The 17,149-nt window shown below is 51.7% G+C and overlaps 1 protein-coding gene across 1 annotated transcript; it reads right to left on the bottom strand.

Moving 5' to 3' along the window:
- Nucleotides 1-5,981: 5,981 nt before the first annotated feature.
- Nucleotides 5,982-13,923, bottom strand: RHCG (Rh family C glycoprotein). The gene is made up of 10 exons (NM_001004370.2): nucleotides 13,665-13,923; nucleotides 10,112-10,298; nucleotides 9,482-9,632; nucleotides 9,185-9,332; nucleotides 8,628-8,794; nucleotides 7,796-7,933; nucleotides 7,303-7,439; nucleotides 6,655-6,779; nucleotides 6,361-6,434; nucleotides 5,982-6,261 (listed from the first exon to the last, which is right to left on the bottom strand). The coding sequence occupies exons 1-10, from the start codon at nucleotides 13,873-13,875 to the stop codon at nucleotides 6,196-6,198; spliced, it is 1,404 nt and encodes a 467-aa protein (NP_001004370.1). The 5' UTR covers nucleotides 13,876-13,923; the 3' UTR covers nucleotides 5,982-6,195.
- Nucleotides 13,924-17,149: the final 3,226 nt, after the last annotated feature.

Raw genomic sequence — 17,149 nt, 5'->3', positions numbered from 1 at the left:
GAAGTGACGGGACGGCCAAAGTGTGCCCTGTGGCGAGAGCTGGGTCCTTGTGGTCCTGCTCCTCCCAGCCTGGTCTTGGAGATGCTTGTTGGTGTGGAAGGATGTGCCTGGGCAGCTCAGCAGTGCAGAGTAACAAAGGAAGTTGGCCAGCTCTGAGGAAGGTGCCTTCCTGGTTGTTCCATCCCTCCAGGCTGATGAATTTTCAAAGGGAAAAAAATAGACCAGGCAAATCAAGAAACTCATATTCGATAGCTTACAGGAATTTCACACGGTGGCCCAACCTCTGCTCTCCCATATGTGGGGGTTAATCCCAGAGGTGCTGTTAGTGGGAGAGGTAGGGGCACGCTCACAAATACTTCCTACCAGCACCTCAGGGACAATGCAGTCTGTGGCCCCCTGGCTCTGCTTGACTGTGCTCTCATTGCTCCTCTTCTCAACGCTCACTGGATCCAAACACTGCCATGCTGATTCCTGAAAGCCCAGACAGGAGTCTGGTGGGAGTGAAGAGGGGCAGTGCGAAGGTGGTGCTTTTGGCTGGGAATTGAATACCAAAGCACTTTGGCCCAGACCACGGAATTTACAGTCTTTGATTGAAAATGCAATATTTTAAAATTCAAAATACAAACACATGCTGTTCTGCCTCCACCTAAATGCTATGTGTGCCTGAGCATCTTGCCCAGGTGCCCTACTCTGCTCCCTAGCTCCCTTACTACCTTGCCCTGCTGCAAGGACTGCCAGCCCAGAACTAAGCCTGGATTTAGCCCAAATCTTCCCGTTTGGCTCAGCACTAACCGTAGTTATTTTGCAGACCATCAGAGGGACAGCTTTGCCTTTGACAGAAAGGAAAACTCCCCTGAAGCGACCTGAGCTGATAGAAGCTGTTGGTTGAGACACAGAGTACCCAGTGAGCCTAGGGACAGGCTCATGCCCCAGCAAGCTCCTCTTGGTCAGGAATAATTAATTACCTTCTTGAGGATCTTAGCTTCAGCCCTTCCCTGCTCATACACAAGCCCTGGAGAGGAGGGAGGGAGGAGACGGCAGTGAAGAGGGTAGAGAATTAATTGGACATTGTGTTGGGAATCGCCTCCTGGTTGCTGTCAATCTTGGGAGTGAACAGCCTCTTGTCTCACTCAATAGGAACTTTATATGCTCCTTTAATCCTTCAGTCCGTATTGTCAGGGTTTCCCCCCTCCTCCTGTCTCTCCTTCCCACCGCAGGACTTTTGATGACCCCAGCTGTCTGAGGCAATACAAAGAAGCCCCTTAACAAACACCCTGTGATCTATACAGGCAATAAAGAGGCTCCCCTTGACAAGGATTTGCGGGCAGAATATATGCAAATGCTGGGAGGTGGGTGGGGAGGTGTGTTGCAGGAGCTGCTGTGCAGCTTGGCACAGCTCCCGGCCCTGCGACGGGGTGAGGAGGGGACATGGTGCAGGTGAGGGAGGTGACACAAGCAGGAGCCAGCAGGAGAGGGTCCCCGTCATCTGGGCTGCACGTGAAGGCATCCAGGGGCGTGCACAGGGGACCCCCTGTGACACACATGTACTTTGCTCCCTGCTGCCCCAAGGCAGGGTGGGGAAAGGTGGCCTTGTGTGGCAGTGGGGTGATGACTGAGAGCCTTGTGTGTGTCTGTCACAGCAGCACCTCTACGGCTCATGAATGCCTGCAGCATAGCTTCCTCTCACTGCCACCCTTTCCTCCATGTCCCTGTAGGCTCAGGACAGCTGGCAGCTCAGGGTGTGCATGCCCTTTGCCTGCTCAAAAGGTATGAGAGATGTAGGCAGCATCTCTCCTTGCCCATCGATGGTGATACCATCTCACTCTGCCATCATTCACCACCTCTCTGTTCTGGTCTTGAGGTTTTGTTCCTTCTCCAGAGTCAGAGGGGTGAATCCCTTGGTGTGGCAGAGGCCAGGCAGCCTTGCAATGAGATGCGAAGCTCAAGAAGCAGCAACACTATGTCTTCACGTCCATCACCATGTGGAGGCCAGAAGTCCTCGCTGAGGCATGGGGTGGCAGCAGCCTGCGGACACGGGGCTGGGTGCGGGCACCGCGTGCTGCTCCTCGAGAGGCCAGGGCCACCTCCTGAAGTCAGGAGGCCATGCTCCTTCCCATATTAGCACATGAATGGGGCCGGGGGTGGGGGGGAGGCGGGAAGGGGGGCAAGCCCCCACTGTCCACTCAAGCAAACAATTTGGCTAGCAAATTGACATAATTACAAGGGACAGAGAGAAAAGAAAGGCAAGCCCCCTCCCCTGCGCTCCAGAGGGCCCGACCCCTGCCGAGTTACTTAGACCCTTTGTGAGACTCAATGCTAGGTACTGATTAGGGAACGTATGCCCTTTTCAAGGGCCCTAAGTGATTGGCTGCCTTAATCTGATTACAATTTACAGCACTCCTGAAGAAGGGGCTGGAGAGCCTTTCACACAGGCGTGGACGCACCAGGTCCAACACGCACGCACTCGCACCAGCACAAAGGTGCACGGATGGGCACGGCCACGATGCGGTCAGACAGCTGGCACGCGTCCCTGCGGGTGTGGTGACGGGCACACGCACGTGCAATGCCAGCACGCACCCGTAGATGTGCCAACGTCACTTGGCACAGGGTGCTCATTGTGCTGGGGAGTGTGTGCATGTGCTCAGAAAGTGTGCGTGTGCTAGGTGTATGTGCATGTGAGACTGCACCCACACAGCTGCAGCGTGGGCACGGGGACAAGGGGCTCTGCGTGCACTTTGGGCATGCAGTAAGCCCGCTGCAGCTTCAGTCTGGGGTTACATCGTATACCCACACCTACACAGGCACACACACACAAGCACAACCATAAGCACGTGTCCTCTTGCCACAGATGGGGATCCTTTGCAAGGATGTGGGGGTCCCCTCCAGTCCGCACGGCCGTTCTCCAAAATCTCTGCAGCAGCTTGCGGGAGCGGGAGTGTGATCTAAGCCCACCACCTGCCTATTAAAAGCAGGATTAAATGGTGCTGTTCCCCCCCTTCCCGCCCCCTTCCCTCTCTCTCTATCATCCCCTTGGGGAAACCACCATCTTTACACGAGATTTTCTCTCTCTCTCTCTTTTTTTTTTAACCTCTTTTCTGCTTCGTGCTCCATAGCTCCCAGGGGATTAGCAGCCAGGCTGGCCCTTCCAGCCTCCTTGGAGGAGGGTTGTTTCAGGCAGCCCCCCCATGGGAACCTGCCCCAGGACAGCTCTGGTCAATGCCTCCGGTGCTTCCCAGCCAATTTGTACCACCTAATCCCCATGGGTATCAACAGCTCCTTTCTCACACCTCCTCCTGCCTGCCAAAGCAGGCCAATCCTCTGCTCCCCGTTGAGAAACTCTCTGTCCACTGCTGGGGCCGTGACCACACTTCAAACGCGCTGGCCCGACCCCGGCATTGTTCATCAGGGAATTAAAACTGCAAGGCCGGCCCCAGAGAGTGATTTAGGTACTGAGACCAGACTGAGCCCCGCGAGAGCACGGGCAATAAAACGCTTCACTGCCCAGGAGTCTGGGCAATTCAGGTGTCTTCCCACGAGGAGGAGGCAGAGCCCAGAGGACAAGGAGTGGGGCCAGGGCTCCCATCCACACCAGCACGTGAGGCATGACTGTCCTGGTGCTCAGAGACATATGAGATGGAGGCTGACAGCCTTGCTAAAGCAATGAGGGCTGCCCAGTGTTTTGGTTACTGAATCCCATGGTTGTTTTCAAGCTGTTGCGAAGAGTGACCAGAGACTTCGGAGCCAGATCTGGCAGCCTCCCCATAGCGGGACACTGCCTCACCAACATGTGTAGGCTGATGTGTCCAAAAACTCGAAGCTTCTCATTTTCCTGTCCCTGCACTGGTTCAAGGTGGAAAGAGTGAGCCAGCTGGACAGTCCAGGGCAGGAGCAAAACTACCCTGGCCAAAGCCTTTTGAGTTATAGAAAACAACATCAGCACCTGGCATGAGATGGGGAGATTTGTAGCTCAAGTCTATTACTTAGGGATGCTGAACTGCTATACTGAGAGACACCCAAAGCTCATCCCACAGGGGGCACAGCCAAGGAACCAGGAATGCCCTGTTATAACAGCAATTTAGCTGAACTTCCTTTTAGACTACAAAGCCGTCTCCCTGCATCCTACGCTGCTGCTGTGCTGCTGCTGATTCCCGTGGAGGATTTTAGGCCTTTTCCTTTTTTGCTACTCCTCTTTTTTTCACTAGTGAGGTTGTCTCAGGCTAAGCAAAGACAACCTTGGTTCAGAACAGAGCATCTCCTGTGCCTGGCTGTCCCCGTCCCCTCGACATGGCGGGGGAACACAGTGTTTCGGCACCTCCTCCTCTGTCACAATGTTTTTCAGCTCCACCAAGCAAAGTGTCCAATTAGAGCAGAGCCTCTTGCTTCCATCTTTGCCGACATTTAATTAACATGCTGCTGCTGGCAGCCGCTGACAAATTCCAGAAACATGTTGTAAAGGGTTTTTGTCTTTACCCAGCATGGAAAATGAGGGTGTCATATCCCAAGGGGATGTGAATAGCTACTTTTGACTCCCCCCCTCAGGTGTGAGAATTACAGCTAGACATGGTGAAGAGACCTATCAGCCCTCCCACCTCCTTTTTTTTTTTTTTTTTTCTCTCTCTTTTCCTCTCCTGCTCCTCACATATCATGCTGGCAAACACACAGGTTTTAGGCCTGATTTTTACTCCCGTCTTCTTCAACTCTGGTTGAAACCTAATATTTTTCCTGGATGGAAGATAGTCCAGTTAACAGACGGAGGCAGTGATCTGTTGCTGGCCCCTTCCCGCCAGAATAGCACCACACAGTGGAAAGAATGGTCTGATCATAGAATCACGGAATGGCTTGGGTTGGAAGGGACCTTAAAGATCACCCAGCTCCAACCCCCTGCCATGGCTGGTGTCCCCCACCAGACCAGGCTGCCCAGAGCCACATCCAACCTACCCCTGAGTACCTCCATGGATAGGGAACCCACAGCTTCTCTGGGCAGCCTGTGCCAGGGCCTCACCACCACCTCAGTACGGATTTTTTTTTCCTAACATCTAACCTAAATTTCCCCTCTTTTAGTTTAAAGCCATTTCTCCTTGTCCTATCACTACCAGACCACGTAAAAAGTCAGTCCCCCTCCTGCTTATAAGCACCCTTCAAGTACTGGGAGGCTACAGTGAGGCCTCCTCAGTCTTTTCCAAGCTGAATAAACCCAAGTCTCTCAGCCTTTCTTCATAGGAGAGGCGCTCTGAGCATCCTTGTGCCCCTCCTCTGGACCTGCTCCAACAGCTCTGCATCCTTCTTGTTCTGGGGGCCCCAGACTTTGATGCAGAACTCCAGGTGGGGCCTCACAAGGGCAGAGCAGAGGGGGACAATCTCCTCCCTCTGGCCACCTCTCTGTTGATGCAGCCCAGGATACCATCAGCCTTTCAGGCTGCCGGCACACACTGTGAGCTCATGTCCAGCTTTTCGTCCGTCAGGACCCTCAGGTCCTCCTCTGCAGGGCTGCTCTCAGTGGGTTCTTCTCCCAGTCTGTAGACATATCTGGGATTGCCTTGAGCCAACTATAGCACCCTGCACATGGCCTTGCTGAACCTCATCAGATTCTGGTGGGCCCACTGACAATACTGTAACAAATGGATGACACTGAAGAAGAGGAAAGGGCCTTGCTAGCCCGCACATCACACACAAACAAGGCTCACAAATTGCTGGTGGAGATCTCAGTAAAGAAGTGTAGGTGAAGTGATTGTGGGGAGCACAAGGATATGGTCTGATTTTTAGGTGGTTCTGTGTGGAGCCAGGAGTTGCCCTCAATGATCCATATGGGTCCCCTCCACCTCAGGATGTTCTGTGGTTCTACAAGCAGGCCTTGGGCAGTGCTGTGAGTGCATGGGCAGCTTCCACACCCCACACCATCAACCCCACATCACAGCACGGCGCCTCAGCCCGAGCCTGGATGCCATTCCCCACTGCCCTCTGCTTTCATCAGAGGCTGATACTATGAAAAAGAGCCATGCTTTTATTTCGTCCACAGGAACTAATTACAAAAGTGAGCCAGTGGGGAAGCAGGTGTTTTCCCCCACCACGCTTTCCCCACCAGGCTTTATCCTCACAGGCAGGGCTATGCAGATGACATGGCAGCCGCCATTTTCCCGCCCGCGGGGGCAGCCCCGGCGCCCCGCTGAGGCGGCGGCAGCCTGGCAGCATGGCGGCTCAGGGCGAGGCGGCCTTGTCGGGGTTGTGCATGTGGTACACATCGCTCTCCTCGTCCTCGGGCACCTGCAGTACGGCGCGGCCCGCTCAGCTCATGCGGCCAGCTCATACTCATGAGGAGGGCGGCAGCGCCATCTTGTGCCGCCCGCCACCCCCGGGCCTCACCTCCCAGTAGATGTCATCCTCGAAGCAGTTCTCGTCGGCGGGGTCGCCCCAGATGGGCAGCTTCAGGATGGCTCCTACAGCAGGGCCGATTGGGGCTGGTTTTTGAGGCTTGTCTCCCACAAACTCCCACCCCATCTCCCTGCGAGCCAAAGCGGAGGCTGTGTTCTGACCCATGCTACGGCTTGTCCTTTGCAACACAAGTGGCAAGGAACCATCCAGCCAAGGCAGAAAAGCAGGTGGATGTCTCCATTTCAGCTGCACGCTCTTGCCTCTCCATGCCTCCCCTCTGCTTACCCACAAGGGTTCCCCCAGCGAAAGCCATCAGCAGAGAAACGACAATGCCGGCTGCCTGGAACCCTCCTTGAATGCTGGGCGTCCGCGTCTTGTAGCTGCCAGTGAAGTCAAATGCCTTGATAAACCTGCATAGGGTAGAAATTGTGAGGACTGCTTCTGGCAGGAGATCTTCACCAGTCAGAAAAAGGTTGTGCTGAGCCAGGTTAGAGGAGCTGTGTTGCCCTGAGCCCTTGAGGACTCCTCCCTAACCCCATCCACCTTCTGCAATGGACTAGGAGAGTGTTGTAAGACATAAAACACTGCTCTCTTCCTTCTTTTATGGTTCCTGGCAAGGTTTTACCCAGGAAGAGTTCAAAATACAAACGTTTATTTTTGTATTTCAGAACTTAAGCCTTACCTGAAGCCCCAGAACAATGCAGAGCTAAAAGAAGCATTTTCACATCCTCTGTGCCCCAGAATATTACCGAGGAGTAGGGCTACGATTCACTTTTTGAAGACACCAGAAGTCACTAAGCCCAACATAGTGCACCCCATGTGAAAGAGATAACAGTGAACATAGAGCAAATGCTATTAATTCCTTCTCTCTTCCACCCCGAAGAGCCCCAGAACTCCCAGAAGAACATCTGTGGAAGTTTCAAGTTGTCTTACCCTTCCTTTCCATATACGTCCTCTGTGGCTGCAGCTGCAGTGATGGCTCCCACAATGCCCCCTATAAGGCCTGGCATGCCATGGAGGTTGTGGATGCCACAGGTGTCCTGAATGTGTAACTTGGACTCCAAAATAGGCTGAAGGAAAGGGAGGTAGAGAGAAATCAGAGGAATGAGTGTAGCCCTGGAAAGAATTAGTTCCTTTCATGGAGGACTGGAGAGATAAGTAGAGAAAGAAGAGTGGTATTATGTGTCCCATTCTAGAGCTAAGGACTTGTAGAAAAATATTTCAAATGAGCTCAGAACAAAATGAGAGCTCTCCTCCACTGTCCTGTTAGGAGACTGAGCCTTACTTGGCATTTTGAGGCAGAAAATGGAGTCAGAAGTGCATCTCCATAAGGGACAGTGGAAAGCGGGAACCCTCAAGGGGAGGTGAATCCATTCCTGGTCTCCTCAACAGAACCAGGGCTGCGGGCTCCCAGAGCAGCACTCACCGTGAGGTAGACATACCCCACTGTGGACACAATGCCACAGATGAACCCAACAATGAGGGAGCCATATGGGGTCAACATCATCTCTGCGCTGGTGCCCACAGCCACTCCACCAGCCAGCGTTGCATTCTGGATGTGGACCTGCAGGAATAACCACTCTGTCTTGGCATCTCAGAGAAATCACAGCTGTTCAAAGTGCGTACAAACGGAAAAGCAAGAGTATCAGCTCTGAAAATGATTCCAGAGGAAATACTGGGGCCCACTTTCCTGCTCACTGGTGAAAAACAAGAGGAGAAGAACAGGCAGCCTCTGTCTGTAGCGCAGGCACACATAGACTCCCACTCTCCGTACCACACACATTCTTTGCATCCACCAATCTGGGAGGGGAGTTGTGATGAGATGGAAATTGTCTCACCCATGTGTCACGCCAGCTCTGCTGTCACACACGGTGCACCCACACACATAACACATACAAGTCAGCCCCCCACTTGCTCACAAGCTGCTGCACAGGCCCTGCTCAGCTTGCTGGAGAGTGCTGCCAAACATGGCTCTGCATTATGCCCATCAGTAGCTCTCCTGGGAGAGTAAATGCAGCCCTTGCTGTGCCCTCAGCCCATCATATGCAGGTACAGCACTAGCTTGCACTGCAAAAGCATCAGGATTCACCTCCCACCTGCTTTTTCAGTGCAGCCTCAGTTTCTGGCTGGAGGCCGGTTGCACCAACACACTGTGAAACCCAGTGCAGCAAAGGACAAGTGTCACTCAATTCCTGGGCCCTTGGTCAACTTCACTGCGAGTTCCCTGGGTAGCGTAGGGTTCTCTGCTCCCACCTTACCATGTCAAGCTTGCCTTTCTTCTGCAGCATGCTGGAGAAGGCCATTGTGGTGAGGACACAAGCAGCCAGGGAGCAGTATGTGTTAATGGCAGCCCGATGCTGGGCATCCCCATGTTCAGAAATGGCTGAGTTGAAACTGGGCCAGTACATCCACAGATATAGGGTACCTGGTGGGATGGGGAGGAGGGAGAAAAAAGAAAAAGGGAAAAAAAGGAATACAGAGGTTGAAAAAACCCTCTAAAGGAAGATGTTTCCACAGAACGAAGTTAAATCCCCTTGTCATGATGCCCCAGAGCTGTGCCATCCATGATGGGATTGCCAGAAGGAGCTTGCAGTGAAGAGGAACCAAAATGCTGCCTTGTCTTCCCAGCCCACCTCAGCCCAACCATTAGTGGGGGGGAGATAAGTAGTTCCATGGTGTTGAAAACTGGGATGCAGAGCTTCTTGGTCCCAGATCTGGGTTTTGGTCTGGTTTTCCCAGAGACATGGGAGGGAACAGCTCTCTGCAACTGAGTGGTACACATGTACCAATGCTGCAGAGGTTATGGCTGACTCACCGATCATAGCAAAGAGGTCAGAGTGGTACACAGAGCCTTCCTTGTCTTTACTCTGCTCCAGGTTGGGTCTGTATAGGAAACGTGTCACAGTGAGGCCAAAGTAGGCTCCAAAGGTGTGAATGGTCATGGAGCCACCCGCATCCTTAACCTGCAGCCATGGGAAACCAGAGGTTCATTTCTGGAGTCACTGCTTATTCTGGAGATGAGGTGTGGTCTACATCCTGCCCAGCTTGTCTACCCATCTGTCTTTCCAATCTGCACTCAGTCTTGGGGAGAAGGGGTCTGTCTAAAGCTTACGTGAAGCAGGTTGAGGAGGATGTACTCATTCACTGCAAAGAGTGTGACTTGAAACAAAGTCATGATGAGGAGCTGTACGGGGCTGGTTTTGCCCAGGATGGCTCCAAAGGCAACGCACACAGAACCCACGCAGAAATCAGCATTGATCAGGCTGGAAGAGGGGAGGAACATTGTGATTTTATAAGGAAATACTCTTCCAAAATTACTCACCCTCACCCACACCGAACTCTAAGAGATCCCACTGTAAGGCATATAGTCAGTAAGGAGCCAGCCCTGGGTTTCCCGTTGACTTTCCTCTCAACTTGACATTTTGTCCGGGTATGGAGCTTTCATCCAATTTGTTTAAATAATGAGAATGAAGGATCTTATGTGTTCTTAACCTTGGGGTCTGTGGTGCTCTGCTTGGATACTAAGAGATGGCACTCATCTCACATTTCTCATGTAACAGTACCACCATCATACAGGTACCTGTGGACTAAAAGGCGGAAAGCAAGTGGGGTTATGCAGAAGGAGGACAGCATTTTGGAGGCTGTAGTCTGCACGTAACACAGGGACAAGCACTAGCTCTCATCCCAGCTCTTCCACTGCGCAGTCAAGAGGTGGCATCCCAGAGCCCATATCTCTCCTTACTTTTCCACTCCAATAAGGATCTTCCCATTCTGGAAAGAGTGGAACCAGCCTTGCATCAGGAGAGCCCACTGGATCCCAAAGGCAGCAAGGAGGAAATTGAATCCCACAGCTCCGAATCCATAACGCTTGAGGAATGTCATGAGGAAGCCGAAGCCCACAAAGATCATCACGTGAACGTCCTGGAAAGCTGTGCACAGGGAGGGAATCATCAGCTCTGAGGGGAAGGCAGAGCTGTGTGTCATTTGAATTTAGCAGTGAAAGGAAACAAACAACATCAGTGGCAGTAAGGAAAAAAAAATCAAAGAAAAATGCATGCATTTGTCTCATGTCCTCCCATTTCTAAGTCTGAAAATGGCTCGACTTTTCGAAGCTGGCTTTTTTGGTGAAAAGGTTCAGTTTTGAAACCCAAATATCTTTGCTGCAAGCTGTGTGCAAGAGAAAACTGGACACTAATGGAGTGTACGAAGGAAAAGTTTTCTGTTCAGATTGTCTTTTTTCCCATTAAAAACACACACACACGCACACACACACAAAAAAGTCACATACAATGAACAGTACCAATCTGTGTTAAAACCACATGAATGGTCATTCTGGGTAAGCCTATGCCAGATAGGGTCCTGGTGATGGCTTGCAGCAAGTGCGTAGGGAAAAGGCAAGAACAAGGGAAGTTTACAAATACGTTTTTATTTGCCACCGAAATCAGTGGCAAGATACCTTTGCTATGAGGATCCCACCTTGTGGGATTTTGAGTGCTTAAACCAGAGAGACACAGTTCTTCCAACAAGTGCTCATACCTGCTAGCTGGAGCCCCTCAGATGCCCTTCCCTGGGGGAAACTATACCTGCATGAGCCTCTTGAGGGAAATTCTTGGTGCGATAAACCTGCTGTACTTCTTAATGCTAAACGTTTATTTCAGATAAGCATCACTTTGCAATTAAGTGAGCTGAAATGCTGCATAATTACAATCTGAGCCATGCAGACCCTCACACTGGAGGCCACTCCAGTGAAAAGAGCATGAGATGTAATAAGCTCAGGGCAGAGGAAATTCAGTGATTAAGGATCTGCTGTGCCTCTGACCCTGTGCTGGCCCTAAGGCATGCTGGCCATCCAGCAACCCTGGACCCCCTCCTGCAGGGGTGGTGGGGCTGTACCCACTGCCTCCGCTGTGCGCTGGGTGAGGATTTGGGTGTGTGCAGTTGCAGAACTCTCGGCTTCTGTCCTCTGGCGCTCTTCCAGATCTTGCAACATGTGTAAGGACAAGCATTTGGACAGGCTCCAGCGATGTAGTGTCAGGTTGCGGAGACAGGTTAATTTGTTTGCTTTCAAAAATGCCCCCACACCTATGGAATTACTCATGAGAGTTGAAAGAGACTAGACCTGCAGGTGACCCTGCTCAGCCAAAGCCTCTTCATGTGGACTTCTCTGTATACAGAGAAGTTGTAACCACGCAGTCGCACACACCTTCCCTCTGCAGCTATATTTTTTTCTCGTCACCTTTCTTCTCGAGCTTAAGTGGCACAATACACAGCTAGAATTATCTGCAGCCATTTGCATTACATACATTCTTAATTTCATCCTGAAAGCAGAAATACACAGGTCGGAGTTAGGGCTGCCGACTGTGTGCCCTCTGAAAATACTGAGCGTTTCCACCGTGTCTTACATCCTGTAGATACCCAGGAGGAAAAGTGGGCTTTTCTTCAAACTGCACCCAGCCTAAAGCATTTTTCTAAATCTCAGCTTTGTTTTCCCTTTGGAAGAATAATACTTGTGTTGCAGGCAGCCCAGGTGCTGCCATGCTCAAGAGGTATTATGACCTTGCTTTTGTGGGAAGGCAATTGCAGTCACTATCCAGAGGAGGTGTTTGGGCTTTGAGAATACTACCTGTGCTGAAGGATCTCATTTCTTTTCCCTAGAGAGCAGATGATTCACTCACTATGGAGTATCAATGTGTGATTATAAATTAGAAGAATGTGTCATATTGCCTGGAGTTGAACTGGCAGCCCTGGCAATGGGCACCACTGACACAACCTCACAAACATCCTACAGTAACTAATCATCTCAGGCTGTCACTGCTCACCCACTGCAACATCTTTGGACAGGTCCTACAGGCGGTAGCAGTCACAGGTGTGATAATACAAACGATCCTTGGGTGTTTAGCCACTGCATTCTCTTCTAAACAGAGCTGGATGGACATGGATCAAAATGCTCTACCATCTTACCATTTTCATCTATTTTTGCAGAGAGATTTTTCTGATTAGATAATGGAGGGGAAAAAATGACCTTTGTACGTGTGAGCCCTTCCTCAGGTTTGAAACAGATAAAACTCGGCTAAACTGAGCTAAGCAGCTGCTCTGAGGCTGCTTTAGCTGTGTGAATCCACTCAGCCATTTCAGAGGGGAATATTTGGTGCTTCAAAGTGGAGATGGGAGATGAGGACAGTATAGGTGCAGTGTCCTGAGCTCCGGCAGGCTTGTTTTTGACCTCTCTGCTGCTCTCCCGTCCTGTCAGAGATTACAGCAGCACCGGGGCACTGCTGCTGCTTCACACCAATGTGTGTGGATACATCCACACGCAGTCTAGAAGGAGAGCCCAGGGCAGCCATGGCTCACACTAACCAGGTCAGCTGAGCAGCAAGTTTCTGCAGGCAAATCCTTCTCTGAACCAGTTAATCCTCAGCAGCTACAGGTTTCTATAGCTCCTTTGATTTAGCAGGTGTTTTTTAATGGAAATATTCTAAATAGATGCATGACTCAAGCCTGTTGCTTCCTTGGAAACAATTGCCTACAAAAGCAGCCTGTTCCCATCAGCTCACAAAGAAGATGACCATCCCCAGAGATCAAAGCCAGACAAGTGTACCACCTGGCCAGAAAAGCTTTGACCACCTGAGCGATCCCCATGGCAATAAGGCATGGTGACCGAAGGACCATGGGAAGCTGGTAGGTTGGGAGGACTCATTGAAATGGCAGCAGCTAAAGAGTAATTTGCTAGTGAGGGGGAGGGCGTAGGAAAAGGGGGAAGATGTCACAGGATCCCGACAGCTGTTCCTCCGTATGTACAAGGAAGCAGAGCGAGGGGGCAGCAAGCTGAAACTTGCAGGGTGCTGGGAATGCGTCAGCCCTATTCCTGGAGAAAAGAAATCACGTACTGGTGGCACCCTGTTGACAGATCCCCAGAGCACTGGAGGCCACAAGGTTCCTCTCTCATTCTTTGAGGCCCCCGAAAGCAGTGTCAAGGTGAAGCCCAACTCTCCAGCAGTTGCTGGAGACTTCACCTCTGTCAGATTCTGTCCCAAGCCAGATTTAACTGGGAAAGACAAAAGAAGCACTTAGGAACTCAGGACTACTATCCTGAAACCTCCCTATCACCTTTTCCCAAAACCCTTGGGGCAACAACAGATGGGATGGGATGGGATGGGATGGGATGGGATGGGATGGGATGGGATGGGATGGGATGGGTGGGATGGGATGGGATGGGATGGGATGGGATGGGATGGGATGGGATGGGATGGGATGGTGGCCAGCCAGCACTGGGACTGGGCTTCCTGAATACTCACAGGGGTATCGGAAGTAGAAATCATTCTCAATGTCACTGGTAAGGTTCATCTCACGCTTCTCTTCCTCCCAGTGTGCATCAGCTTCAGGGCCGAAGTGCACAAAGACACCAAAGAGGATGATCATTGCCACCTCCCAGAGGAGGCAGATGAGTGGGAGCCGCCAGCGCATGTAGGTGTTCTTTGTCATCCCCTGGTGCCTCGGCCGCTCCATCTGCAGTGATGCCTGGGGCCCTGGCACAGCGTGTCAGCCCGTGTCCCCTGTGCCCTTGGCGGGTGACATATATATGTTGGGGAGCGCAAGGTGGGGCCCAGGGAGGTGCCTCCAGCAGGATCACATTTCAGACGCGGGAGGCTCCAGGCTTGCTCTCTGCTCTCACCCTTCCTCCTCTCTGGGAGGAAGGACGGGGCTCCAGCACCTCTTCTCCCAGCGGCTTGCAGCAGTAATGAGCCCTGCCTCCCTGGGACTCCTAGCTATGGAGCCTGGGTGTCCAGCCCCTTGCTCAGTCCTGCCCCACACCCCTTCCTGTCCCCCTCCTGGGGCTGGGCCAGGCATCCTGACCTTGCCACCCTGGCAGCCTCCCTGCCTGCATCACATCCTTTTCCCCTCATCGCTGGTCCTGCTCTGCAAATACCCTTCCCCAACAGCAGTACCAAGGATACCAACTCAGCCTGAGTCACTGGGCGCAGGTCCCACTCTTTGTTGATGGGAAGAAAGTCTGTGGGACAGTCCCAAGAGGAAGAGGAAGATAGACGCTTCCAACCAAAAGTCAGGATCATGCACAGGCATGCAATGACCTTGCTAAAGCTGCTATATATCTATAGGGATATAGAACTGACACATCTCATCATTTCCTGGTGGTTTAACCACCTTGTCCTCTTGGCAAGACAAGCTAAGCTGGTGCTGCATGGACCAGGGCAGTGCCCTGAGATGGTGACAGAGAGGGGACTGGAGACCTTGGCACTACAGCCCTCAGCTGCAGGGTTAATGTCCGCTCCTCCAGCATAGGGCTTCTTTTAGTGTTATATAAAACATAACTTTCATTTTTCTGTGGTTTTGAACCATGTGTTCCTTCCCCACGAGCCAAGTCCTTCAAACGGATCCCAGCTCCTTCCTCTGCCTGCGGATCCGAGAGATGCCTGTCAGTCTTCCAGAGATGAAAGACTGCAGCCCAGGCAAGCTGCCCGAATTTGCTGATGGCATCTAATTGTGGCCTGCAGGCTGAGCAAGCAGCACTGATTTCTGTGTTGATTAGGCAATAATTTGAGTTGATTATTATTTCTTGTTTCCTTTCTTCTCCAACTGACAAATGGCAGAAAAATGCTGGGGATGATCCTGAAGAGACTGATGGCTACACAAAATCACTGTCAGATCTCATTTGGGCCCCATACAGGGCTTTGGAAAAAGCCTTGGAAATGCAGATCAGGTGCAAGGAACACTTCTCTGTGGCAGAACAACAAGCCAGCAACAGGCATACCATGAAGGGTCATCTGGGAGTAGAGCAGCAAGTAAGCTGTGATGCTGCCCCGCTGAGCTATCTGTGTGACATTCACTGGGCATCCCATTACCTGTGATTTCTGCAGGGCGGTTGCAGCTGTACACACCGAGACCTTCAGCCACAAAGAAGCTGAACCCTAAGCAGTGCTGGAGCGCTGATTGCCAGAAGCACTGTTGATAGTTGTGTGTTCTCCTAACAGCCTCGTGGCAGGACCAGACTTCAACCCTACCCTGCAGCAGCTCTTAGAAATCTTGAGAATAGAGACATAGAGGCACAAAGGAACATTTTACAACATAAGGGAACTTGCTATACCCTGATAGCATAGTCACTAGCAATTACACTGTATGGTTACATTTCAGCAGAAGAAACCACACTGCAAAGCTTTCCAATCTGGGTTCTCACTGAATTGGTGATGTCTCCCAAAAAGCAGTGTGCAAAGCCTTGTTCCTGCAGAGCCCAGAAGGACCTGCACGGGCCATCCCGTGGCAGTAGCTCTGTCCCTGCCTCCCTCCCCAGCCTCTGCAGGCAGAGCACAAAAGATAATTGCTGTTCTACTGGCCTGATAGTCTCACCTTGCTGCACTGCCTTGCACGGCCCCTTCTTATCAATCTGCAGATCATCACCATGCTTTTACTGGCCTGTTGGAGCTTGCATGCTCCGCTGGCTGCTCGCACTCAAGGCTCACCCCTTACCTGCTTGTACCCACCCGTGATTTGGGAACCTCTTTCAGTAGCAGCTGCTCTCAGGCTGCTCTAATGGGCAATACTGGAAACTCCACATCAGGGTTGTCCCATCACATCCAGCACCCATAAAACCAGATTCATTGCAAGCTGCCCTTCCCCTCCCTCACAGCAATTAGCACTCTTGAGGTTCAGCCACCACTTCCCCATGAGTATATATGTGACTGTAAATGAATCTGAGAGGCAACCCCCCCAAAAAAAAATTTCCTAAAGAAATCAGCTGGGTTGTGCAGGGGACTTGGAACAGGTCTCTTTGTCCTTCTGCTCTGGGACATGGGACTGGGCAGGTCCCGGTTGCCTTGGGAAGGCTCTGGGTGAGGGTTGTACCATACTGGTCCCAGCTGGGTCTCTCCCAGTTTCTCAATTTTACGAGCGCTAAAAATATTTGAGAGACATAAACACAAAATCCGAAGTGTGCAGAAATCCCTCCCTCTTGCCCGGAGCACTCTGGGCAGCTCTGCCCAGGAGAGGAGGGCATGGGGGCTCCTTGGTTCACTGCGAACTGTCCCAGCAGATCTTATCACCGTCAGTGCTGGGACACAGGCGCTGGTCCCAGAGGTGACCTCAGAAGGTATGTGCCAGAGATCACCCTCGCCTGGAGGGAGAGTGGTGGGACACATCCTGCTCCTTCCTGCCTTTATGCTGGAGCTCATGCCGGCAAGCAGATGGCGACGGATCTCATCCATTAAGACAGAGAAACAAGGAATTTGCCTCAATTGCAGGCAATCACAACACCGAAGCCGTCTCTGCAGTCTTTAATGCCCAACAAGCACATCCGATCCTCTCAATTCGCTCCTCCACAATTAGGAGCAAAAGAGCAGCAGCCACTACCAGCAGTGCTGGGCACACAGCGTGGGGAGGGTGAGGGGACGTGGGGGGGATCCAAAGCTTTCATGCAGCACAGGGCAGTCCCCAGGCATGGTGCAGCATCTCAGGTGACTTCTTTCTCGTGCAGGTCCTTGAGAAGCGTCCTGTAAGCAAAGCATTTGAGGCAATCCAAAACAAAACTTTCTGCCTGGCTCGGCAGAAAACAGAAAACAAACTTTCCCGTGGGGCTGAAGGGAGCGTTGGTACAGCAGGAGGTCAGGTCTGTCATTTAGGTGTGGGGTTTTGTACGCAGAGAGCCTTGCCAGTAAATATCACTCAGAAACGTTGGAAATGGATCAAGAATTTTCTAAGTAAAAAAGAAATAAAATTGAAAGAAACCAACCAAACCAACCAACCAACCAACAAAAACCCCAAACCAAAA

Source organism: Gallus gallus, chromosome 10 (genome assembly GCF_016699485.2).
Source record: "Gallus gallus isolate bGalGal1 chromosome 10, bGalGal1.mat.broiler.GRCg7b, whole genome shotgun sequence".
Lineage (NCBI taxonomy): Eukaryota > Metazoa > Chordata > Aves > Galliformes > Phasianidae > Gallus > Gallus gallus.
Note: the sequence above shows the minus strand (reverse complement) of the source record. Positions and strands in the feature narration are given on the sequence as shown.